This window comes from Vidua chalybeata, chromosome 2 (genome assembly GCF_026979565.1).
Source record: "Vidua chalybeata isolate OUT-0048 chromosome 2, bVidCha1 merged haplotype, whole genome shotgun sequence".
Taxonomy (NCBI): domain Eukaryota; kingdom Metazoa; phylum Chordata; class Aves; order Passeriformes; family Viduidae; genus Vidua; species Vidua chalybeata.
In genome coordinates, this window is record NC_071531.1 from 112,142,304 (window position 1) to 112,168,906 (window position 26,603).

The 26,603-nt window shown below is 46.0% G+C and overlaps 1 protein-coding gene across 3 annotated transcripts in view; it reads left to right on the forward strand.

The window, feature by feature from the left end:
* Window positions 1–4,690: 4,690 nt before the first annotated feature.
* Window positions 4,691–26,603, forward strand: part of RCSD1 (RCSD domain containing 1) — a 30,594-nt gene continuing 8,681 nt past the window's right edge. For all 3 annotated transcript variants that reach the window (XM_053936407.1, XM_053936409.1, XM_053936410.1), the window contains exons 1-2: window positions 4,691–4,990; window positions 26,203–26,310. In XM_053936407.1, coding sequence (XP_053792382.1) covers window positions 4,985–4,990; window positions 26,203–26,310 — 114 coding nt within the window. In that variant the 5' untranslated portion in view covers window positions 4,691–4,984. The remainder of the gene's footprint in view (window positions 4,991–26,202; window positions 26,311–26,603) is intronic.

Below are 26,603 nucleotides of genomic sequence, written 5' to 3' on the forward strand. Positions count from 1 at the left end.
CTCTCCTGAGGAGATATCAGCCCTGCTGCTGCTAGAAGAGGCACACAGCACAGACCTTTGCTGAGCAGAGTGGTGTTGCATGCTTGTGCATAAGACATTTATTTGTTCTCACCCTCTGAATTACCTTGGTTGGGAATTTAGCTTGTGATTCTCTCCTTGGTGTATTTTTTTAAAGACAGGTAGAGTTATTACAGCGCTGGCATGGTGTTCAGCCAAAAGTCCTTTTACTTTTTGTAAAAAAGCCACCACACAGGCAGTGGCAAGGCAAGCTTCCTCTGTGGACAACCTGTTAGGGACAGAAATATTGTTCCATTTTCAGTTAGAAAATTCTGTTCAGTCAGAGCTTGGGCTGCATGCTGAGGAAGCTGCTGGCGAGGGCCACTGCTTGTGGAGCTGCTTTCTAGGACACTGAGAGATGGGCAGTAGGACTGGCCTGAGAAGAGTGTAATCAAACCCAGCACATATACCCAGAATTCTGCCAGCAGCCATGTTCTGACTGGTTTTGCTGGTTTATATTAAGCCCGGTGTACTAAAACTAGTAACTATAGAGGAATTGCTCGGTCTGGAAGCAAGCTGTCAGTGGCTCATGCTGATAATACTTGTCCCACCACTATATGAGTAAAATGGGATGCAGCCATGCCTCTTAACACCCCAGCTCAGTTTGTTCTCTGAAGTCAAGCAGATCAGGAGAGAGAAGAGCTCTCCAAGAACATTCAGGTGCTGCAAGAGATGACACCAGTTATCTGAACACCACCCACTAGCCCCTGTGGGACCAGGGTGACCCATCCCACTGTGATCTCATTATTACGAGGTGAAATGCGCCCTGTGCCATACAGCATTTTTAAACTTTACTGTAAAAAGTGCAGTAAAGTGTACTTTTTACAGTAAAGTTTAAAAAGTGCAGTAAAGTGCTTGGGGACAGGCTTTTGCCCAGAACCTGGCAATTAAGTAGCCCTAATTAAGAAGCCTGGTTAGTCTGAACCATGATGTTAGCGCTCAGGCGCCAGCTGACAGTCAAGAACACATGAAATCATTCTGTTTTTCAGTCAGTCTCTACCACCTACTTTTTTACGTGGCCACTACAAAAAACACACAAACTCACATTCCAGTTCTGTGGGTGCTGGCACGTGTGTGTTTGTGTGTCTGTGCTCTCAGAAGCGCTTCGCTGCAGCTGCAGGACCCGAGCACAAAAATGTCAATGGTACGAAGCGTTCCAGCTGAGTTCATTTCCTGCTGATAAGTCCCTGAAGAAGAGGGTGAGGCTCAGCGTCCACGGCGTTGGTTCAGTGCTGAGGGCCACGGGCAGACAGCTGGGGGCACACTTAGCAGAACGGTGCGTTCAAAAAGCGAGTTTCCCACAGAAAAACGCTGCTCACGTTCGCTTCCTGTCGGGCTGCCAAGTGTCAGACCTGATGTGTAAAGCCAACCCAAAACAGGATGTTGGCTTTTCGAGTTGATTGATCTTTGAAATGCAAATGTTGTTTCTTTGGTGGCTACCTTATCCCCCCCCCCCTTTTTTTTTTTTTCTTTTTCAGTTGAGAATTGAGTTGCTTGAGTGGGAACAGAAAGAGTTGAGACCCCATTTTCAGGAGGTCAAAAGCCCAATATAGTAACAGCTGCTGGTTAGTGGTGTGAATTCCTGGAAAGGATGTGGGTAACAACAGCCAAGGCCAGGCAGAGAGGTGGACAGAACGACCTCAGATACTGGCACTGACAGGTGAGCTCTGCTAAAACCACAACAAATGTCTTACAAAGCACAGAATTGCAATCTGTCCTGCAGGAACCCACAGCTCCCTCCACCCTTCTCTCTCCCACCACCCTAACAAACATACCTTCCCAGATTTGGCAGCTAGGCAGACACACCCAAATGAGATAACTGCAGGGACACAAATGCCAGAGACAAAGTTTCAGATGCCCTCCAAAGCACTTTTAACTGTCTGGTTTTGGAATAAAGCATAGCCATGTCTCTGAATCTCCTTTTTTTTTGCTCTCTCTGAGCACTCTGCAGAGGCTCCATTCTCCATCCTTCGTAGCCAAAATGCAAGAAGCCAGCAAATGTTGCCCATGGTGTTTCCAAGCATGGCAGAACCTCTTGCGCCACCTGTTCTGAAGGAATGCCAGGATGAAGGAGTTCCTTGCACCTCTCCCCCACATCCTGCCTGTAGCAGGAGTGCCAGTCATTTCTTCTGAAGCAAACTTGCTGTGTTGGCCTCACATGTCTTGAAAATAATCAGACAGGAAGCTGCAAAATCCAGGGGGCCATAACTGCAGCATTTTCTCAGTCAAATGAAATTTCCCCCCAGAGCCTGTTTTAATGGCACAGTGATGACTATATTTTTTTTTTTCCTGCAGAGAAGAACAGATGTGGAACCTTTTTTTTTTTTTTTGGATACAAGAATGAGTTAGTCCCATATTCACTGCTGCCTCCCAGGTTTGTAAGCAGGGATATACAGAAGGATACAAAGAGTCATACACAAAGATACTTCCAAATACTTGCAAATGCACATCATGTAAAACACCCAGTTTCTCTGTAGAACGTCCCTTAATAACGTTTGTTTCAAAGTTCTTGCAGCTAAAGCATGTGGGTTGTTTGTTCAGATTTGCTGGTGGTTTTCAGTCCAGAAACAAGAGAGAGGAGAACAAATCCACACCTCATGTCTTCCTGTCTGGAGAAAAACATACACTATATTTCTGTGCATTCGCCCCTTGCTCCTTCAGGAAGGAAGATTTAGCATCAAAAAGTGTCAAAAGTACAGACAAAATGACAAAAGTGCTCTGAGTACTGCGTACCATGCCTAGAGCAATGGCATTTGGGAATCCAGCAGGCAGAAAAGATTTGCTTTTGTGGCAAGATACTTGGAGGCAGAAATAAATGGAGTGAAGAATTGTGGTGGGGCAGCTGCAACAGCTTTTCTTTACTAATATGGGTGAAGTGATACTGCCTCTCCCTAGCAGTTTCCTTTTCTGTACACCTAAGCAAATGGTTTCCTCTGCACAGCAGAACCCCTGAAAGCAGAAAGAAAATACTGAAACAGCCCCTGAGCAGCAGGAAACAGTTATGGGAGGTGTGGCTTGACGGTGTGACTTTGACTTTGGAGGTGTGTTACAGGGCAGATATCTGGAAAACAGCACTTGCAACCCATGTCCAGTGAAACCCCTCAGCTTGAAATCCTCCATTCTGTCCCCCCAGCAGGCAAAGCATAGGCAGTAGAAGAATCCTGCCCTCCCTGCCTCAACCCTACTTCTCAGTTCAGTTTCTATTCCCTCTCCTAATGTACCATTGGCAGGACTTGAAGAAAGCAATAGGATTTCCAAACAAGTGGTAGGTTCATTTTCATATTTATTTGAGATTTTATTTTTGCAGCATCTTCTGGTTGCTTACAGCAGAGGGGTTTCATGTAATCCATCAAATCCAGTGTTTCAACAACAGAAGATTAATTAGTCCTCTTGCCCAATCTCCAGATTGCAACAACTCAGCCTTTCGTTCTTTTGGCTAAGGACAGAGTGACTATTGTATATTGAATCTGGGAGATAATTGGATCACGATTTAAATGTGCAAATTCCACAGGAGTCCTGCAGCATGCAGGACAGCAACAGTTAACTACACTGGAAGAACCACTATCAGTAACAGGGAGCTGGGATATCATGATGCTCACATTTAAATCCATGCTGGAGCGTTTTCAGACACAGCCAGCAGGGACTTGTGAAACACTGCAAAGGAGAAGTATGCATCCCTTCTAGAAAACATGCTTTAACTCTCTTCTGGCCCCAAGGTATCGTGCCAAAATGACGATACGACATTGTGTCACTTTGCAGCTGCACTCAAAGCGAGGAAGCCAGCAGAAGACAAAGGGAGCGTTTCCAAATTCCTCTGCACCACCCTGCTCTCGAGAGGTGGGGACTGAAATTCTTTGAGAAGGAGCATATGCAAACAGTTGCTAAAAGAGATGTCCGGTTTACAACACTGTGATCAGCGTGGAAAGAGAAAGTGCAGCAAAAACATTTCGGAGCCTTGTTTTTCCCCGTCTGAATTTTTGTACCACCACGGGAGCTTCTCACTTCCAGTGCACAAGTCTGACCATCCCTGCGAAGGGAGGGGAGAACAACCTGCACCTTCCGACCTGGTGGTGTGAGACACAAATTCAAGGTGGAAAGAGCTGGTCCTGCTTTACAGCTGGACAGTGACAACCTTGCATGGGGACCCTCTGCTAGTGCCCACAATTAAGCCCTGTCTTCTCTCTGCGGGATCACCCAGCAGATACTTGTCCTTCCTGGGAGTCCCAGCCGCGCACCAGGACAACGCCTTAAATTCTGTTCAAGCCAAATAATCACCCTCGCTCTCCTCCTATTCTGCCTTTCTAAAGACAGTTCATTGCTGAGTGAAATTACCGAAAGGAAGGAAGAGAAAGGAAAGCTGCAGTTAGAAGGAAAGGGATTCTCTCCTCGCAAACACACAGGCAAGAGACCCCGCAGCCTGGGAGAGGGAAGTGTGGACAGCGGAGAGATCGAAGCAGAGATACCAGGGCAGGAACTGCAAGCAGTGAAGAGAAATAGAGACTAAACGGAGGGATGGGAGGGGGATAAAGATAAGGCGATAGGAAGGGGGAGAGAGAAAAAGGAGAGGAAATGCACATGCGGCGTCCCCAAGTTTGGGCGCGGAGGCAGAGCTTGTCGCTTGTTGTCTCACAAGCCCAGCGCTCCGGGAAGGACAGTATCTGTTTAGATTTGTGTCTAAATTTAAACCCTGATTGCCTTGCCTCCCCCTCCTCTCCCCTCCCTCCCTCCCTTCCTCTCACCCACCCGCCCTTCTTCCTTGTTCGTAGTGCAGGGCCACTGGCTGGGCTCCGTCAGTTCGGGCTGAGCAGCAGCTGGGATCTCCCAGCCCTGCACGGCTCTGCTCTCTTCGGCTGGACTTTTCCCACAGATAACAGGGAAAGGGGTGGGGAAGAAACATTGCCCCGAGGACACCTCTCTCTTGCGGGACATGGAGGTAAAGAAAACTTTTTTTTTTATTTCCACTAGCTTGTGACTGGTTCCGTGATCTGCTTTAGCTCCACCTTGCAAACAATTTCTCCCTGAAGGCAGCTTCAAAATATCTTCTTGCTGGGGTTCAGATAAAGGTCTCTTTCCTCCCACCCCAACTCCTATCGTGCACCTCGGACTCTTTTGCAGGTTTTAGTCCAGATTGGGAAAGTAGGGGGATGGTTTGGGAAGAAATTACCTCTGTGAAAGTGGAATGAAGAAGAACTGGCATTTACTTATTGGTCTCTGAGGTGTGATTAGAGTGTTAGATTTTAAAAGTATCATTTTGAAAGGAGTTTTTAAGAGGTCATTAAAAATGGGGACATAAGAGAACAAACCTTCCAAGCTCCTTGGGGTTGGTTCCTTCCCAACCCGTGCAGCAGCAGTTGTGATTCACCCCTGTGTGTAGCCCCTGTCCCACGTGGATTGTGAGGTCTCATTTTCCTTATCAGTAGAGCATTTTGGGTCAGGGAAGGGGACCTGAGAACCTGTGCTTGAGCGAGGTAGATGAGTAGCACACCCCCAGAAGGTTTTCTGTCCCTTTTTCTCCACGCACCCTGTGCTTCAGGAGAGTTGGATCTCATGTCTCAGTGTGGGCACACAGCTGGTGTACAGGAGTCTGGCTTCCCTGGGGTTTCTGTTCAAGCCTTCTCCTGTTTAACACCCTCTTGGGCAGGGCAGTTCACCTCCCTCTGCCTCCCGTCCCATTCATTCAAAATGGGAATGGTGGTGCTTGCTTTGGTCACATCAGGCTGGATTTGTGAGCTTTTCAAACAGTTTTTTAAAGTGGCAAGGGAAAAAGAATATTTATTTTTAGGAGAGGCACAGGAAATAGAAAGGTGATTACAACATTGGCAAAACCTCAAATTATGAAAGAGGACATTTGGTATTTCTCTCTGCTAAACAGAGACCTTACTAAACACTTTATATTATCTTCCCAGATAAGCTTTTTTCTGCGTGGATGCAGCCCCAGTAGCAGGGGACATGCAACAGAGCCAGGGAACAGTGTGCTTCGAGCACCACTTCAATTTTTCTTTGAAGAATTCCAGTGCATAACTCAGCTAGGCAATTGTGCTAACACCCAGGTGCTACCATCACCATCCTTGATATCTGTGCTGACCTGCCCCACAGGCAAGGGTTAAAGATTTGGCCTGTTCAGGTGTGTTTTGTTACAAAAAATGTCCTCAATGGAATTATCTAAATAGATTTTGGGGTGGAGAAGGATCAAGCAGTGGTGAAACCAGCTCAGCACAGACTACTTACGTGACATGACAAATGTTTGGCTTTACAAGGGTTTTCAGGTTTGACAGAGCCTAGGTCACTCACTGTTAACACTTTATTCTTGTTCACTGTAGTATCCTGTAATGTTTCAGAGGGGAGGGGGAATTGAGCTCCTAATTTCTTATAATTTAGGGCTGAAACAGGTATTTTGGCACATTGAGGACACTCTCCTCTCCACACACAGAGGACTGTGCCCCTCGAGTATTTTCTGTTGTCTCTGTTGAGTAGAAAGGAACACACCTGCCATTTCCTTTTTGGAGATGTGTGACACAAGTGGAAGGTCTGGTAGCCAGGAAGCTTCTCTGAAGTATCTGACCTAAGAGCTTCCTGCTCTTGATTCTGTCCCTTTACCTCTACTTCCCAACTTTTTCCTCATGCTACTTGGTTCTTTTGGTCATCTGTAGATTGCTGAAACTGTTCTTATTTTAAAAACATCTCAATTTCCAAGTTATTTTATAAGTAGTGTGCTTGCTCCTGCCCCAAGCCTCCAAAAAAGTGTTTAATGTCCCAAAGGTAAGAAGGTATTAGTCTAAAATAGGGCCAAGAGCAAGAGCTTGATTTCTCACCAGCTGATTCTCTTCTCCATTTATTCCTGAGGACTTTTCACAGGCAGGACACAGAGGCTCGCCACAGCCTCTTTGCTTTAAAACCAGCTTTAATGATCCTGTGCAGCAGGAACGAGAGGAATCTTGTCATTTCCCTGCTTGCTTCATCAGTGGCAGGCAGAGCTGCTCCCTGCTTTCCTGCTGGCATAACTGGCAGGCTCTTTGCTCTAATGGGACACATGAGGATTCCCAGCATTAGGAGGAAAAGGGCAGAGGGCTGACCTAGCCAGCTGATTTCCTTCACATCCCTGGCAGGAAGATCCTAGTTTTGAAAAATCCACAGAAGCAAGATAGTTGGGATCTCTTTCTTAAAGGGGTTAGGTTCAGTTGCTGCTGCTTAGGCACTAGTACCTATGGTCTTAGCCATCCTGCTGTCAGGAATGTGCCACATTGAAAGCAGCAACTGAAACGATTTAAGATCCTAAAGAGGGAGAAAAATGCAGTTCACGTAATTTTGTGTCTGTTGATCTTCAGTGTTTTGTTTTGCTGTTTGGGTTTTTTTTTTTTTTTTTTTGGCCCATCTTCTTGATGCAAAATAGATCTGACAATCAGTTTTCTTTCCAGTGTTATGGCAGGTGAAAAGAAATCATGAAGTTTATACCACAGATTGTTAACATGAGTTCATATCAAAAATGTGTAAAACTGCACTGGGGAAAGCTAAGCCACTTGTGAAGAAAAGCAGCCATGAAACATTCTTTGCACTTAGGGTACAGAAAATATTAGAAATTTTTGTGTTGGTTGTTAGTTTACATCTTCAGATTTGGCCCAAGCTGTCTAATTCCCATGGCTTGTGGCTTCCCAAACCTTGCTGCAGATGTTGTGAGTTAAGGCATCCACTGAAAGTGCTTGTGGCTTTCTGCAGCCCATATTCCACAGCAGTCATGGCATTCCTCTTCCCACCCTCTCTGTAGGGGCTTGGGAGCATAGAGACTCTTGAACTTTACTTGCACAGCGAAGGGAAACAATCCAAGACTGAATTTCACTTGAGTGGCTCCCTATGGTGTGATGGGTTCCCTAAGCTGCAGAGGTGCAGCAGCCAGGTGTATTTTGGGAAGGCTCCCCCCCTTCTTTGTGCCTACCAACATGACGGTGTCATTTAATTCTGTGACATCTCTATTGCCATGTCTCTTTTCTGCAACTACTCCTGCTAGATCTCCATTTTTCCTGTTGGTGCACTGACTCAGCAGAGGGAAAGCTTTTCCAGGACTGAGGGCAGTTCTCTGCTCAATTCACCCTTCTGGGCAACGTCCTGAGCAGCACTCACCCTGTCATTAGGAAAACTGCACTGAGGAGGGGTCACCCAAGGGGATTGAATGGGAGGGGATGCAGGAATGGGTACTGTGCAGATGAGGGGGCTGAAATCTGTGACCATCCTGGTCCTCAGAGCAGCAGGACAGGAGGTGAGCTGGGCTGAGAGAGGTCTCTGCCCACCCTTGCAGCTGTGGGGCTGAGATTACGAAGAGGCATTACACCATGGTTAGCTCTGTCAGGAAGCTCTGATGATTGGCTTTCATTCTAAAAGTTAAAGTGTTCTTTTTCCTCTTTTCTTTTTTTCTTTTTGCTTAACAGAACAGTCCAACATCAAATACACTTGTTTCCAGTGTTTCTTCCCAGACCCATCAAAATGACATGTTTGTGCAGTGTGTCTGTGAAAATAAAGGGAAGAGTATTTAAATATACTGGGAGAGGTACTATATTTTACTATATAGTATTTAATTTTATTTAATATAATATTTATATTTAAATGGGGAGTGGATTCCATTTTACTCTTCAGGTCTGGTCAGATTTGGGACCTTCTTGCCAGTAAATAGCATGTCTGCAGCAAAGAGTCCTGGAAAGGATCCTGTTTGCCAGACTTCCACATCCCCGTGAGTGGAGGCCTCCCTCTCGAAGGACAGGAAACAGCCAAACCAAACCCCACGGGCTGTGCTGCAGCCCTTTCTTCCACCTAGCAGAGACCCCAGAATAAATGGAATTAAGGCTTTTCCTGTGTTACCAGAGAGGGAGAATTCTTCTGAACCTCTCCTCACTCCCCAGTTCGATTGTCTGAGTTTCCTAAGCCATGGTGACAGCATTTTGGAAATGCCTTCTGTCCTGTGCTCCACAGTGTAATTGGCAGGATGTTTTGCAGTTGAACAGCATATCACACATACCTTCTCAAACATTCCCAGGAGCTGCTTATCTGAAGAGCAGGGGAAAACATCAGCACTGCTTTATCAATAGATGCTGCTTGGAAACTTGCTGGCTTTTATCATGGAAATGAACCAGCCCACACAAACTGGGGTTGGCTTTCCATTCTGTTTCCACTTTGGTCTGTTAACAGAGGTGTTTTAGAGAGGCAGATGCTCCTTTTCCTAAAACAACAGCTCTACAGCCAGAATTTGGGATCTGAGCTGGCAGCTGAACCCAGCAGCAAGGAAACCTCTTTGGAGGACCTTGTCTTGGTGCTTTGCAGACAGAGATGTGCCTTTAGCAGTTTGCAGGACAGCAGGCATAAGATGAATGTGGTCTAGGGACGGCAGAGCTGTTGTGTAAGGAGAAGCTGTTATTACACACTCACTGCAGAGTTGCTTCACACCTCGTTGTGACAGAGGCACAGGGCACTTCATGTCTCACCTAGGCATGGATTTAAGTCACACTTCATGCAGGTCACAATGTATCCAGCTATGCAGTCTCATGCCGTGAATGCTTTTAAATCAGATGTGAGTTTTATCTTTGTATCTTACCACCAGTATCTGGGTCCTGGTAACGTACTGGTGAGGATAAGCCTTATCTGCCCCATTAGTGCCACTTTTCGGAAAGACAGGAAAAGATGCGGGACCAAATTCTTGTCAGATTCAAGCACATCACTTGCTGAAGGTGTTTCTGGAAGTCTTCTGCAAAAAAAGACCCACACCTCACTTGCCAGATTTACAGCATATTTACATGCATGACTTCTTCATTATTCACCACCAGATTTTAAAAGAGCTCATACCCTATAGAACAGGTAGCAAAGTTGTAAGCAGGTTGGGGTTTTTTTGTTTGTTTTGGTTTGTTTTGGTTTTGGTTTTGCTTTTTTGTTCTGTTTTTGTGTTTTTTTTTTTTTTTGTTTGTTTTTGTTTTTTTTGTTTTTTTTTTTTGGTTTTTTGTTTTTGTGGGTTTTTTGGGTTTTTTTTTTGCATATGCAAATACACCTGTTTACCCTTTCTAATGAAAGCACACAGGGTTTTGGTCAGTGTGGCTAATCTGCAAAGGATATTGATTTACCACTGCCAGCTTCAACAAAGCTCCTGTTCATCCCAGGCTTCTCAAATTCACATAGAATTAACGTGTGTGGTTTGGAAAGCCTGGATATCTAAAGGATGCAGACCAGTGATTTCTTGTGCACAGAAAGGCACAAAAATGCAAAGGAGAGGGAATTCTGCCTCAGAAGACTGGAGTTTAACAAGTCAGTGTGGCTTTGCAGGCAGTCTGAGGACAGTACTGTAAAACTGTTTTAGAAAAAAGAGGAAACAGAATTTGTTAGTGCATGAGAAAAAGCAGTATGCCTGGGAATAATGGGATCCAATTAAAGGAAAGATTTATATCTCACCAAATAGCGGGAAAGATTTCTAACAGTGAGGTCTGGCATGGTTTGGAGTAGCGTAGTGGAAACCAAATGTAGTAGAAAATCTTTTTCCCATGAATGATTCAAAAATAGACTGGACTGAGTGGTAGAAAGATAAGAAGCAGTCTTCAGTTGTATTCAGGTTAGTGGTACTGATAGGGCCACCAGAGGGGCAGCACCATGCTGCTTCTGCAGTTCTTCCACGTGTGGGCTGCTGGGAGAAGCCAGTGGCTGTTCAGCATCAGGCCCCCAAAGTGTTTATGGTTCCTCCCTGCTGCAGTGCATTGCTCAAGCCCAGCAAACTTCTGCCTGTGGGAAGCTCAGGTCAAAATAAATTGGCATCACATCTGCAAGAGTCTGGGAATGGTAATTTTACTGCCTGTGTAAAACACAAAATCAATTTTATTTTTATTCTTTCTTTCTGTTTTTAGAATGGGTTTCTTTATCCTTTAAAACTGCATGCTACAACAGCAGTCATGGCTTACTCAAGTCAATCATCTTGAAATACCTTTCTGCTAAGTGCCATGTTCCTCCTGATGTAAGTTCAGATGAAACATGCCCTGTTTTCATAGACACATACCTGAGCTGGTGTGCCAGGCTTCCCAGGAATTTCACCCCTTGGGCTTTGCTGTGAGGACATGTTTAACTGTGAAATGTGCACAGTCTAATTTGGTTTCCCATTTAGTCTTTAAAGGGTGCATGGAGTTGTCGACACTGTCCTTTCATGAGAACCCAGGGTTTCCATTCCCAGTTTGAAGGTGTTCATTCCCAGTTAGTGGCAGAGGGGCTCTCTGTGCAAACAAATCTGGTACTCCAGACAGCAATTGCCTGTGTAGAGGACAGAGTGGAAGAAAAGAGATGGATTTCTGAATACACTGGTTACTCCTGCAAAAAAGAAACAATCTTAGCACTGTGTCTTTCATCTCCCAGCTCAATGCAAAGTTGCCTTTTCCACTCACATCAGGACTTCATTCTCGTGTTACACATCATCCTGTCATAGTCAGCGAAGGTACTGAAAAATCACTGGATCGTTCCAGTGATTCCAGAGATCAAAAGTTGAATTTAATTTTTCTTCTCAACGCCTGTGAATTCAGGGCCTTGCTGGCCAGAGCTTCCTAGTGCTGATTCACTCACTGAGCAAGTGTTGTGCAGGCACTGTGCCCACACTTCCTGGACACCTGGTTCCGGTGACCCAGCTTGAACCTGGGGAAACTGTGCCTGAGGTTGAAGGAACTTTAGTTCCTCTTCTTGCCAGAGAAAGAACATGTAAGCAGGTTCCAGTCAGCCAGCAGGTAAAAGAAATAGAGCTCTGAAGTAGGGATAGAGTGTTTCAAAGCTCTTACGAGCACTGGGTTCCTCCATTAAAGCATTTTGGGAGAATTTCATGAGCATTTTTACTCAGAAACAGAGATTGTTATCTTCTTCACATCACCAAAAAATAATCTGTGTCAAAGGCCAAGCTGCAGCTCAGGAGTTGCTTGTGTGCATTTTCCTCAGGGTATATAGATGAGTTGTTTACCAGTGGAAAAGACTATATTTCCAATGCATCATTATGGCTGATCCAGGCTGGGCTGAAAACTCAGGCATTTTCAAACATAACAGCAAATTACAGCTGCCTGGGTACATCTTCCCAGTGTTTGGCCCAGTTTTCAGGAGTCTTACAGGCTGGAGACTCTGGATGAAGTCAAAGGGTGGCAAAGCAGCTTTGCAGACACGGGTCCCCAGTGCCACTGGGGCCACTGAGCCCTCCAGGGTCCAACTAACAAGACATCTCTGTGGGTATAGCTCAGCATTCACACCTCAAGCTGGCTGCCAGCAGAATGCTTGCTATCACTTTCCTCCACTCCATATCTGTGTACCTTTTTAGAATAAATTCCAGGCTTAGATAAATACGAACCTCCTTCTCTGTCCTGCCTGTATCCAGCATAGACCTAATTTTATAGCAATGTGTTACAAAGATAGCACAGTCCTAACTGATGAGTCCTGGAAGCTGCTGCAGTTGGAAACTCTGTGTAGGCTCATTTACCCTTCTGATTTTCTGTTCCCAGCCTGATAAATTAAGAGGAGTTTGAATCCCTGTGCTGCTCCAACTGGGCTGTTTCTAACTGAGTTTAAATGGGGAGGTACCACAGTCTACTTACAGCATTTATCAGAAATATTTTGAACTGTCCCTGAATCTTTCATTCACCATGCACCTTCTTTGACAGTTCAGTGACTTCAGTTTCTAATTTAACCTTCTGAATAGCTTCAGATTAGATAATTTATGCTTTTTGTATATGCACTTACTAAAGTTCATCCTCTTTAACCACTCATTAGGCCAAAAGCGATCCCTTCCTCGTCCCACGAGGGAAGCATCTTGAGTCTGAGCCTCCTCATGTTGAAATTCATCTTTTTTTTTTTTTTTTCAGACTCTGCTAAAAGCAGAGTTTTTTCCTGACCCCCTGTAAGGTATCCAAGGGAGAAGTTCCATTGGGTTGAGACCTTTTCTGCTACTGGAGCTGTTCCATTGGCTTAGCCCATTTCTTACAGAGCAGGTGCCCAAGGGTCTGCAGGTGAGAGGAGAAGTGTCCTCTCATGAGGACTCTCAGAGCCTCCCATCGTGTCTGAAGCTACAGCAAGTCACTTAAAGGAGCACCGTGGTTGAGATGGCATAAAATAATGATTTGTTGCAAGGCACAATATGATCAACATGGTTTATGCATGTCTTTCCCCACTGAAGTAATACACATGCAAGTCCAGCCTTCCTGGCCATCTCTCCACTCTGTGTCTTAGTCTAGAATTCCTTGCTCACGTGAGAGCAGAGCACTTGCCCTACAGACTGCACTATTTCCTGTCTCCTGTGGGCAGTCTGGGAGGTTTTGCTGGTTGTTCCTCCATTAGCTCACCCCTTACTCTCCTAGAGCAGCAAGAGCTCCCCAGAAGAAGGCCTGGAAGTACACACAGAGAGGCACCAATTAATTTGGGGGAACTTGACAAGCTGTGTACAGTTCCCAGACCATTAAGAAAAACAGATGTCTGGAAGGGAAGCACTGGGAAGCTGAGAAGGATCCTGAGGGAAGCCCTGGCTAGGAGCAGAGTTCTGTACAAGCAGCTGGTGGAAGTAGCTCACCAGGAAAGCAGCTACGTCTTTCAGTGGCCACCACTGCTCTTCATCAGAGCTGCCAACCCACCCCTCCAGCCATGGAGCCTTTGGAAGTCTCGAGGACACATCCCAGAGCCTGCCTGGACAAGCTGCTGAAGACACACGGGAAGCAATGCTCTCCAGGCCAGCCAGACCAACATCTTGCTAACAGCTGTTGTCAGCTGTAGATCAGGACATCAGCATCACCCTGCCAGGGTACAGATCAGCCCTTGGCTCCGACGGAGCAATTCCGCATTGGGAGTGTCTGTGGGTTCTTAAAACAACACAACCTCATCAACTTATTTATTCAGTGGATAATTTCTGAGAAATAACCCATTCCCCCCCCCCGCCCCTTCAAGCATATTATCTGCAGTTTAGATATCTGCTATAGCTCATGTCTGTTGTATCACCAAGCTTTCAGACGGTATTTATTGCTAGAGGGCTCCCATCAGATGGAGAGAAGGAGTTCATGACAGGATTTTATATCCATATCCTGCCTGACATACCAGAAAATCCAGATGTCTTCCTGAACTAAGCTAAAAACTGTGTAGGTGTTCACCTAATTTAATTTTGGAGAAATGAAAAGTAGTGCTGCTTGAAGGAGAGTGGGGATCTTCAATTACTTAAGAAAGTGGTGCATTAGCTCTCAGATGACACTGAACTCCTGCTGCCAAGTTAATCACGGAATCATCTAGATTGGAAAAGACCTGTAAGATCATCAGGTCCAACAATTAACCTAGCCCTGCAAAGCCCACCACTGAAACAAACCCCTGAGTGCTACATATGTGTGTCCTTTGGGATGGTGGCTCTGTCACTTCCCTGAGAACCTGTTCCAGTGCTTGAACAAACCTTTCAGTGAAGACATTTTTCCTAATACCCTATCTAAACCTCTCCTGGGGGACAACTTGAGGCCATTTCCTCTTGTTATATTCCCACTGGCCTCCTTCATTGTGGCCTTCTTTAAGTGAGGAGCTGAGGGCTGTATGTGACAGGGCATTCCAGACTAAGGGACTTTATTTTCAGCATCCCAATCTGAATTTTCATAACCTCGAATAATAGGAATGCTCAGTGTATCTGCTGCAAGGTTCTGGCTTACTGATAGCACTCCCATTTGAGCAGCACAAACTATTTCCCCCAAGAGACTTAGAGATATGGTAAACTTGATGGACAATTGCTTCAGATTTGTCCCTGATGTTCACTTGGAGCAAGGGAAGAGCTCTGCAACATCAACACTGTTTTTTTAAGGCCAAATGAGGAAAAAAAACAAAAACAAAAACAAAAACATAAAAAAAAAAAAACCAAAAAAACAACAAAAAAAAAAAAAAAAAAACCAAACCCCCCCAAAAAACAAACAAACAAACAAACAAACAAAAAAAAAAACAAAAAAAAAAAAAAAAAAACCAAAAAACCCCCACTTTTTTTTAAACTGTTTGTTCCAGATAAATACAGCCAGTATTTTTAAAACAAATATATTAACTTGAAGGAAATAGCAAGACACTGAGTTTCCAGGACTTCATAAAAGGAAGAAGGGTATTAGTCTAGTCTCCTAGTGTAGTCAGACTTAGTAGTTGTAGAGATCTGTGTTCAACTGCTTGGTTTTTGTGTCTCAGTGCTTAAGGTTGCTGATGGCTGAGCTCCGGTTTGCAGTGGTAGAGTTGTAGTTAGATGGTTTGCATTACGTTTCCACCTACAGTAGCCACACAGTAAACCATCAGCTTTTCAATAGTTCTGTACTTCTTTTTTATTTCTTGAAGCTGTATCATCTTAAATACCTCAGCATCTGAACAGAGACGACAAGTCGAAGGGAGAACCCTGTGTGGTATGTGTGGGCTCAAAACCTAATATGGGCACATTTCTGAAGTTGTGCTGCTTCAGGTAGCAGGAGAACCCCCCTTGGATGGAGCCTCTCCAGGGAAAGGCTGCCATGCTGCCTGTGTGGGCACAGCCTCAGCTTTTCCCTCTTTTTCCACTCGTGTGGCTGGGTATGACCGCATCCAGCCACATATCAGCTTTATCCACAATCCTTTTCCTGCTGCCTGGAATTATTTCCATGTTGGCTGCTCGGCCTGTCTGCGAGCAGCTGTGCTGGGCTTGTTGTGAGGCAATTGCAGACGCAGGGCCCTTCTACAGGAAAGGCGGAGGCCGTTTCTCCTTTAATTCATTGGACTCCTTAATGGAGCTTCTGTGTTTTCCCTGCTCTCTTGGACACCCTGGTCACCTTGTCTGTAGGCAGCTGGCCTGGCTGGCAATGTAGATTTTTGCCTCTCTGCTTAGCCCTCCTGTTTCTTCCTTGTCACTGTCTGCAGGCAAATGTTGCTATGTATCTTATAAACCAAATAATCCCAATGATCATGATCTCTTTTTACTGTATGTCCCACAGCCTCTCCCCCTCAGGTCTCACTGGTACTTAACAGCCTTTTATTTCACCTTCCTACCTCCCATCCCAACCTCCTGTCTTCTCCCTGCAATAGGAGTCACCTTGTCCTTTCTTTAGTACCTTTTGTGTCTTTCCTCTTGACCATTCTGATTTCTGGGACCAAGTCTCATTTTAGTTGTTGGACTAAAATTCTTTCCTGGATTTTTGAGCAGTTGAGGGGAATTATCGTGTCGTAGATCAACTACAGGACTAATGCAAGATGGAAAGGCTGCAATCCACATCTTCCAGTCACTCCCTGACCCTGTAGGTTCCTCCAGTTCACTGAGCACCCACCTGCTCTACATTAAAATTTAACCAGTGCCTGGAATGTTGCTTCTGCACAAGCCTGGATTTGCCCTGCTTGACCTGTCCTTGGGTCCCTATTACATTCCCCCTGTCCCACATCCTCATCTCTTCCCAGCACTCCTTTTCCCATTAGAATACTCTGAGCATGGCAAACAGGATCAGGCATGTCACAAAAAGCACTTGTTGCAGAAAAGGAAACAGTGACACCCACGTTTTGCTGGAGGTTTCTGTGGTCACCTCAGTCACGGATTCCCAAACCACTATGAACGCACACAAAATAATTTCTTTAAATGGTAGATTTTAACTGGTTTGCCATCCCCTGCACAGAGAGTCATGGCTGAACAGCCAGATGCCTTTTCCTGCTCAGGGCACAGCAGAGCCAAGAGCTGCCTGTGTCTCTGTAGGGTACAGGCTGAGGTTTCACACATGCTGCCCCTGCACAGGCACCCTGCCCGCTAGGGACCAGGTGCTGCAGTTCACTGCCTCTTTTGGTAATGGTGGTGCTGGATCAAACCACTCCTGGCAGCCTTTGCCAGAAGCAATAAGACACTTGCTCAGGAAGCCTGGGCTCTGTTCTGTTCTCTGAGAGTGTGGGCTTCAAACTCTTTGGTCTGCCCAGGAAGGGATGGGTTTTAATTTAGGGTTTAGGGCAAGCCCTTGCCAGCCTGCTTGTTTAAGCTGTGCCAACATGTCGCAAAGAATTCAGGGTTTGCTGGGGCAGAGGAGACCTCTCACACCTGCCTGGTGACCTGAGTGCTCTCCTGACAGGTGAAACCCTGGCTTAGCTCAGGACCAGTTCTGGGGGATATGCAGCAGTAACTACACAGGCATTAAAGTGCACAAGCCCATACATTGCCCTCTCAGCAGATGCTCCTGACAGTGATTTCAGGTAATGCTGCTGAGATTAATCAGCCCATGCAGTGTTGGGAATATGCAGGCACCAGGCAATTGCCAAATATCCTCATTGCCAAAAGGGAGACTCAAGATCTCACTTGTGCCTTTCACAGTGACTCTTGCTGCCTTTGCTAATCTCGCCAGCTGGAGCTTGGCAAGCACAGGCCAGGCACTCCTGAGAGCTACGTACCATGGCACAAAGGAAAGAACAACTTGCTTAAAATAATGATTATTTCATTTTATTTTCAATGTAGCCACTCTCTGAAACAGAAGGTAGATAGTTTATTCACCTCACCACATTGAATTTCCCGATGTCTGCAGATGTTTCCTATAATTCTGTTTGTGAAGGACACAGCTCCTCTCCTGCGTGTCTGGCACTGGCTGCTCTCCTCTGCCTGTCTCCTCCTGCCTGGCACTGCCTGGCTCTGCTGACACCATAGCATCTCACTCCAGCCACCACCCAGTGGTCCCCATGGCCCAGCACACTTGGGCTATTGGTACCTCATAGGTACAAATAGACCTGGGTACATCAAACCACTGAAGGATGGAAAACCATCAGGAGTTTCCCCTCTACTTTTAGCAAGCAAGGCTGAAAGTACACGAACCATTTATTTACAGTGTAGTGGACAATTCAATACAGCGCTTCCTTCATTTGAGGAACTTATTTGTTCCTTGACTAGTTTTGGTTACTTATCAGCCTCTACCCAATTCCCAAATCTTGCTTTGCTTAGCCTTTAAATTTGGCAGATCCAACCCTCTGTAGTTTTCAAGTGAGGCAATTGAGATATTTTCTTGCAGTCTTCTGGATGAAAGCTGCTGAGCTGGAATATCCTCATGTACGTTACCCTTTGGGCAGTGCTTGACCCCCAGTGCCAAGATGGCAGCACTTCACAAGGGAACTCAGAATGAGAAAATCAAGACCAGATCACTGCAAGTCTTGAAAAGAATGTTGCCCTAAAGCAAACTCTATCCAAACTCAGGGAAGCATCACATATTTTTACATATTTTATGTAAAGTGGGATTTTTCTGCCCTTTCTCTTAAAAACAAACAATCCCTTGTAGTCCACATTCCTCATACTTTTCTGCCCTGGGCTATGGTCAGAGCTCCTTCCTCGTTATCACCCTCATTATAGCTGTGCAATAGCCTTGCAGTTGAGGCCAGGCACACACTCATCCTATATTCACTTATCTGTGATGGGATAAACATTGACTTGGGTGCCACTCTGAGAAGGAATGTCATACTTCTGTATTGTTCTTGTGGCTAACTTATTGAATAGACTCCAAGAGAAGGGCCAGCAGTGATTTACCCTCAGGCAAGAAGCCACTGAAAATGTTTCAAAAAGGAAGAGTTCAAGAGAAAACCTGGTGTGTTTTCCTGCCATTTGCATTTCAGGAGTTTTAGCTGAATCTTTGTTAGGGCTGCTGTGAGAGGTCCTGTTTTCAGAGGGAACTGAGGAGAGCTGCTAGGGATCTTTGGGTTCTAACAACACTGACTGCCTTGAAGGCAGCACATGTAAGCAGGACTCCTTACCTCTTCCTGACTGCCTCCAAAACTTACATGTCCAATATTTCTTTACTTTTTTTAACATCTCGATTAACGAGCAGTCCCTTGTCTCAAGGAAACCACAACCTACAGCTATGTAGAAATACGTACAGAAGAGATGTGTGGCTGGGTCAGAGTCTAAAACCCATTTTTGGGGCCAAGAGCTCAGACTGGTCCCAAACCTAATCTGAGATCTTGTTGTCCTCGCAGAGTATTCAGAAATCTGGAGCCCAAACTGCAGCATTCACAATATAATTCACAGATTGCTTTCCCCAAAGCTGCAAGAATGAATCTGTTGCTTGTGACATCAACCAGATGTGGAGGCTTCCTCTGCCCTGGCTGAGGCTTCACAACGTAGATGAAGCTTTATCTTGGACCTACAATGGTTCTACACAGTTGTGCACACTCTCATATGAGACATTAACTCCTTTTGTTGCAAGTCAAACTAGAAACCTGTTTGTGCAACCTTCAAAATGCCAGCCTGGCAACCAACAGCCAAGGATTCTGCAGAGCCTGCTGGGGTCATCATTATACTCCTCAACAAACACTTACACTCTTTCATAACCAGATTTTATGGCCAGGCATCAGCTCCTGAGTTCTTCTTGTATCTTTGAAGTGGAAATCTTACTTTCTTTGCTCAGCTTTCTATTTTGTTTCACTCCTGCATTGTAGCAGTGAGGGGCCCATGGCACACTGAGTCAGTTTTGTTCAGCCATCTGATGGCAGCTTGGGGGAAAAGGATGAGGACTGTGCATGCTGCCATTCATAAAGCTCACAAAATTGTCATTGGGATTGTGGACTGGAGGTGTTTAGTGTCTGGTAAAGGCTGATCAAAGAAAATACTGCAGAAAGATAGAAGTAGAAAAGTTTGGGGTTTTTTTTGTAGTGTTAAAGATACACTTGAAAGTCCTGCAAGATATTCTTGTCTTCTCCTCTCCTGGAAAGGAATTGTGTAGTGCTCCAAATGCTCACAGAGTTCTCAGGGCTAGCCTAGCCCCACCAGAGGGTGGTGCAGAGGTGGCTCACAGGGTAGCTTTTGCTCTGGTGGAGCACAGCACAGTAAATATCACCCCTGCTGTACAGTAAATGGTAGGAAAGGCAGGTAGGAGCCTTGGCCTTGCTTCCCAAGGTGCTACAGGCTACACTGACACAATGATGGACAGGACTGGCTAGGAGGTATCACAGAGCCACAGCTGCAGCTAGTTCCAGCTGGGGCTTCTGCCAATAATTAAAATTTACTACAATGAGACAAGGAGCAGCTTCCTTGCCAGATAAGACGCCAAGTGAGTAAATAAATCACAGAAATCCCTCCTGAAACAGAGATCTGGAAGGTCTCCAGTGAGAATGATTTGTGAAGAAGAGTAAAGAGAGAGATGCAAAGAAGGATGCTTTGATGGGCTGAAGAGGGGTCAGTGTAGCAAGAAGAGTTTTGTTTATTCAGGGCTTACATCTTGGGATGTGTTGCTTCTTGAGCCAGGGGCTCAGCGTGGTGCTGAGCTCTAGTCAGAACAAGCATCATGAGATTTCCTTCTAGGGATGTGGAACATGGGCCAAGGCCAGTGTGAGCCCACCTACTTCCTGGGCTATCTCTGTTCAGCCTGTGTTTGTGCTTTTGTGGGTCACAGGGAGAACAGGCAGGCTCAGCTTGTGGGCAGCAGCATCTCCTGCTTTGTGCTGCCTGATTCCTCATGCTGTGATTCAGGTGTTTTCCCATCCTCTCGTCTTTCAGCTTGCTCTTTTGGGGGAGTTTGTGTTTTAAACACACCCTGCTTACTTGCCTCTCCCTTCCCAGTGCAAACAATGTTCCCCTTTCAGTATGATCCTGATGCCACTGATGTACTTGCATGGGTACAGATAAACAAATCAGTTCAGGTTATGTTGGCAGGAGGGTGCAAGCTGGGATACATCTAAATGTCAGAGAAAGATAAATTACTTTTATTGAAGCTACAAATTACAGAGGTTTTTCCATTCAGTAGCATGGGTCCAATCCTAATTAAAAACTGCTCTTGAGCTTTTTTAGTTGATTTAAAGAGGAGTTCCTTATGAGCTGCTCATCTAATCTTATCTGCACTTAAAAAAGCGAGAGCCAAAATAACTGAGATGGATTTGTGGTGCATTTTCCAGAGCATAAATTCATGTCCTCTGCAGATAAACAGGAAGCATACCTTAGATCATGCCTTGTGTGACTATTCAGTGACCTTTTGCCTCCAGCTGGCCTCTGTGGTTGAAGAAAAGATGGGTCAGGAAGAAGGGATTGGCTCTTGCCGATGGAAATTGTCACCCCAAATTGGAGCAGTACTGTCATCACTTCTCCATTGCTTGGTCTGCGATGTGCAGGACATCTCCAGTCCATCAAATCCCAGCTCTGCAGGGGAACCTTTTCGGGGAAGAGGCAGCACTTCACTGCAGGAGTAGGAGACATTCACCCCCTCCAACCCCTGGGGAACTCTGAAAGGAGCCGTATTCCCTGATGCAGCTTACGGTGTCATTCCCAAAATGCTGCTTTCTGTGTCAGAATCAGGTACTTGTGAGCTTGAGAACAGATCCTTTCAGCCAAGCCAATTGCAAATGAGTTCAGTTAGGCAGAAAAGCAGCACCTCAATCAGATTAAGGCTGTGTTTTGACCTGCAGGCTGGGAGAGTTAGCTCAGTTTGGTATAAGCTTTCCTGTGTAGACAAGGGCTGTGGCTGGCTGGCTCCTCGAATCCTGCAGCTACCTCACTGAAAAATGAGAAGGGTCAGTCCTGGGAAGGCTTTGTGCAGAATGCTTTGCCTTGGGAGAGCTGAGCTAGGCAGGGAAGCGAGGGCCTGCAAGAGGCTTCATTCCCTCCTGAAATCCAGCCTTGGCCAGGATTGATGCTTTAATCCCAGTGAAACCACAGCACTGCTTCCCAGTTGCTGGCCTCCAGGCAGAGTGTGGTGATGGTTTATTTTGACTTCAGGAGTTTCCTCCCTACAGATGCATCCCCCGTCCCTTCCTTAGCTGAGCATGTCCTACAGGTGTAGAGCTTGGCCTCTGCCATACAGCACAGAGAACCTGCTTACATTTTGTGGTTGCTGTTATTTGAAGCAGGGCTGCTGGGGATGGCTGACATGGTTATTTATGGGTGTTTTGTGGGTGCTTAATGGCAACTTCTTACCAGTGATGGTCTCCCTGTGGTGGTTCACAGGTCATGGCCTGGACTTGGATGCAACAGACTGCAGGGTTTCACCAGTGCTACAGACCAGCCCAGCCTCTACCAGCAGGCATGCAAAAATATGATTTTTCTGTCTTATCAGAACAAAAGGACACACAGGGATGTAATTTCCTCAGGCTGTGGCTGGAGCAGTTAAAGGAAAGCCCTCTCCTCTGTGCTTGAGGCTGCTCCTGTCACCCCTCCATCCCTTTCCACTACAGCAGGGCAAGCACGTGGTGGGCCATGCTGTGAGCTCCAAGGCTGAAATGATCCAGGTTAAAAATAACCGTGTAAAGAGTAAAGGGGTGTATTTTAAGCTCAGATCATTTCAGTGATCCAGTTTACAGCACAGCCCCACAAACTCACACAGGTGCAGGGGAGGGGGGAGGGGGGAAGGGGGAAAGGAAAGGTCAGGGGAGAATGAGTGGTTGGAAACATCAGCTGTCTGAAACCCATAAGTTTATGAAACTGTGCCCCAAAGACACCGAAACCCTCTTGTTTTCCTCTAGCCATACTGACAACTCCCTTCTCATGGTGCAGCATTGGGTGCTGAATATCACCCTTTCTGGATCTGTAATCAAGACTCTGGCCCTGAGCCTTGGATGCCTTATTGTATCTGCCTCTGAGACATTGTGTTGGTCATTATTTTTGCCGTATTTGCTGTTGCTGAGGCAGATTGTGTGTGCAGCAATGAAAAGATCCCTAGGAGAGTCACAGGGGAGCTTTGTAGGGCTTGGTGTGAGTACAGGATCTGGCATGATGGGCTGGTGTAAGAACAGGCTGCAGGGAATCGTTCCTGTGAAACTTTTTTGAAAATGGGATGTTTTCCAAACGTGGAGATCAGGGACTGGCCTCAAAACCATGTCTAGATGCAGCTGCATGAGAATTGGGCTGATAGTTGCACAGGACCAGTACCAAAAGTTGTGTGACTGTCACTGATTTCATAGCTGCTGAATACTCCAGCCTTGCAAGGTGCTGTGGAGGTGTTGCTTCTCAGATAAAAGGTGACCTGTGTGGCCAAAAGCAGAGAGTCAGAGGATTTGTAGGGGAGGGAAGGAGATTAGGGAAGTACGGATCTCTGCTGTTACTCGGCTGGTATTTAGCCAAAAGCTGCACTGTATGACAGCCAGTAGAACTCTCTTCAGGAGTCAAACCAGGTACATGATGGGGCATTTTCTAGTGGAGCAGGTAATTTCTGTGAGGATCCAGTGGACCCAGGCAGCCTGTGAGAGGAGCAGAATCTGTGCCAAGAAGCAGTGGCCTCCCTTCACACAGTGTGCAGAGTCAGGGGTCGGTGGGCAGTTCTGCTCTCACAATAGAGGCACGAACTCCGATGCATAAGGAAGGAGAGGTTTGGGGGGCTCAAATTGACACATTCGTACCTCAGACACAGATAAAAGCAGAACTTTCTTCCCCAGTGCTGCTAACAGAGACTAGGCTCAGTTTTAAAAGCAGATGAAGAAACATGGTTTTGAAAACCATTTTCAAATTTACTCAATTTTATAAACTTATTTGGAAAAGTGAAACAAACCCCTTACAGAGAACTTGATAGTTGCACTTCCTTTTTTTGCAGACAGTGCCATGCTTACATTGATGATATAATTAAATTCCTGTTTACAGCTCTGACATTTTTCAGAACATACAATGCTTAGAAACTTATTTTTATGAAACAGTAAAAGACTTCAGAGTAGTAGTCATCAAATTACTGATGGACTAAGCCTTTAACCTTAGCTCAGTGGTTTTAGCCCATGCAGGCTGACCATGTTTTTCTTTTGAAAAGGAAAAGAATCAGCACTTGGCTGCAAAAAGCACGAAAGTAATGTCTGAGTAATTTCACTGTTATAGAAAAAGAAAAAATAAAAAGAGAGAGAGAAGATGAACAGAGCTACTTCTCATAACCGTTTAGAAAAATAGTGGTGGGTTATTTCACCAAGATGGGCAGCATGACCAGGAATGGGAAAGATTACATAATTAATATCGTGGGGCAGAAGAGAGCCAGCACTGAGCTCTGGGGTGAGAGAAGCAGATGTCTTAGTCTTAGGTGTGAAAGAGGCTGAGGGCTGGTACACACTCTGGGTTGAAAGTGATAAAATGAGGCTTCCCACCTTCCTCAGAGTGGTGGGAAGGAGGAGAGGGAGACTGCCAGCCCAGCTCCTGGAAGTCAAAGGAATGATGTTCTCCTTGCAGTGAAAGGAAGGGAACTTTTTGCACCCAAATATAGCACCTTCCCTTGACCAGAAGACACAGAGCCTGGCACATCACCTGGGGCAGAAAAAAAAGTTGGAAAAAAAGCTGGATACAGCACAGCAGTGTAACTGCCAGAAGGGATCTGAGTAAGGATCCTTTCCAGTTCTTTATTTTCCGTAATGGGAGAGTCTGCAGCTGGCAGTTTCTGGAGGACACAGCCCCGTGGGCTACTGGTGCTAATCTTAGAATGGCATGTTCAGTGCTTCCTGCGCCCCGGCCCCGCGCCCCGCGCCCGCAGGAGCTGCCAGCACAAGACACCCATGGAACCGTGCTGGCCTCCCAGCTCTGATCAAAGAAAGGCAGCTGTGTTTTCGGGATGAAGTGAAAAGAAAAAGAAAGAAAGGAAAAATTCACCCCGAAAACAAGAGGTCAGAGAGGCCAAGAGGAAGTTCAGCGTCTTTTCTGGGAAAAAGCAAAGGGCTGTGAAAGAAGCTCTGGAAGAAAAATGGACTATGAGGGAGGCAGCCTTTCTGCCACAGAGCACTTGCAGCTGCTCAGTTTCAACTGAGTCCTTACTTCAGGTGTCCATTCTGCCATGCCCAGGTATCCTGGGAGCTGGTATGATGAGCCAAGCCTCCCAGTCCATTCTGCATTCTCCAGGTTCATTCTTTGCTCCTTCCTCTTTCCAGCCTGCCCTCCCTTCACAGCAGGGAGACACAGCCTGCATCTTGGAACTGGTGTCCTTCCCCACTTAGCCCAGCCATCATTTTTTCATGTGCAGCAGGTTGCCCTGCTGATCTGCTTACCTCACTCTCTCTTCCATTCCATTATCTGCCACTTTCTCTGCCTGTAATTACTCCAGTGAAAGGTGAAAAGATGAGGGGAAGGTGTGTGAAGGTCACTGGGACGAGACAGCTTGATATGACTTCCTTGCATTCAGGAAAGCTATTCCAAAGTGTGTGGGAAATTCAACAGGGAATGGCAAACACCTACAGGGGCTTGTGGGCCTGGGAAAAAGAAGATAACATTTATTGGGAGTATTTATTTACAGCTCTCTTGAGAAAGGGAAAGGCCTTTCTCCATGATGCAAACAAAAACTGAGAAGCAGAAAGGGCACTGAGGCAGTGGGGTGAGAAGCATGGTGCTGGTCCTGGGTTCGTGGTGGTGGTACAGGGAGCTGTGAGGTGTGAGGTTCCTTACAGATGGTTTGTAGCCTGCTTTCTTGTTCTGAGCTCTCCACCTCTAACAGAGTCGGGATTGTTATTCCTGGTTGGAATAGCAGTTGTTGGTTAGTTATTTCAGTTCCTCTGGTTTGGTTTCCCTGGCATCAGATACTAGAGATGAGGAACAAAGGTTTCCTTTAACAGCTTTGATTCCAAGGCTTTCTGCTCACACTGCTCAATAGACACATAGCAAAGAAAACAAGGTGAATGTGGGATGACACCAGGGCAGTGTGGTGTGGGAAGAGCTGCATCATCCAGACTCCAGCACAAGCCTTCTGCTTCTCAGCCTGCTGTCAGCCCAGGGGAGAGGAAGCTTCTCTCAGCCATGGTATTTCCTCCTTCCTCCCCCCCAGTGCCTTAGTATTTCACTGAGAAAAAAGCAGAACAGCAAGGGACACATCTCCAAGCACATGCTGGCTTGCTGTCAGAACTGGGAATGGCTTCTCACAGCAGAACCACTGGAAAAGCAAGACTGATGGTGACCAGGGCAGTAACAAGGGTATGAGAGGGCTGAGGATGTGTATGGGAATGTACATTACTGCCTGCTCCATCTGCTCACTGCAAGGATAAAAGGAGCAGACACTTTGCCTGAGACACCTGGTTTGCTGAGTGTAAGCTCTTCAGCTGGAGCTGAAAGGCTCTGCATGAATTACTGATTTTCTGGGATATTTGAAAATGCTGCTAAATCCTGTCTTCCAAAACCTCTTGCTCTCAGGCTGGCTGATTGATGCCAGATGTGAGAAACTCTGCTTCAAGTCCTTGCTTACTCTTGAACTTTGTAACACATATACAGGCTTGCTTTTCCCAGCCTTCACTCACAGCCTCTTGTTCCTGGTTTGTCAGAACAGGCCAGCAGAGACCAACTCGGAGGTGGACAAGTCAGCATCACCCTCAGTGGCTCAGCTAGCAGGGAAGTTCAAAGAGCAAGCAGCCAATATCCCTGGAAAAGAGGTAAGGTGCTCTGCAGTCACCAGTAGGAAAATGAGTGGGAAGTTAATCACTTGTCTCTTCCTGCTGGAGCATCAGTGAACTGAGCATGAATCCACCTTGATTTTGGAACTGCACAAAGGATTAATCTCCTCATGCAATGCAAGCTGTGGCTGTATCTTCCATGCATTGCTGATTGGTGGATGAGTGTTTTGCTAGAGCTGTGTCTTGCGAGAGACACTAACTGAGATATTGCAGAGCTTGGTAAGGTGCACAGATTTACCCAAAAGCAGCAGAGAGCAGTGCAAGCATGTCCT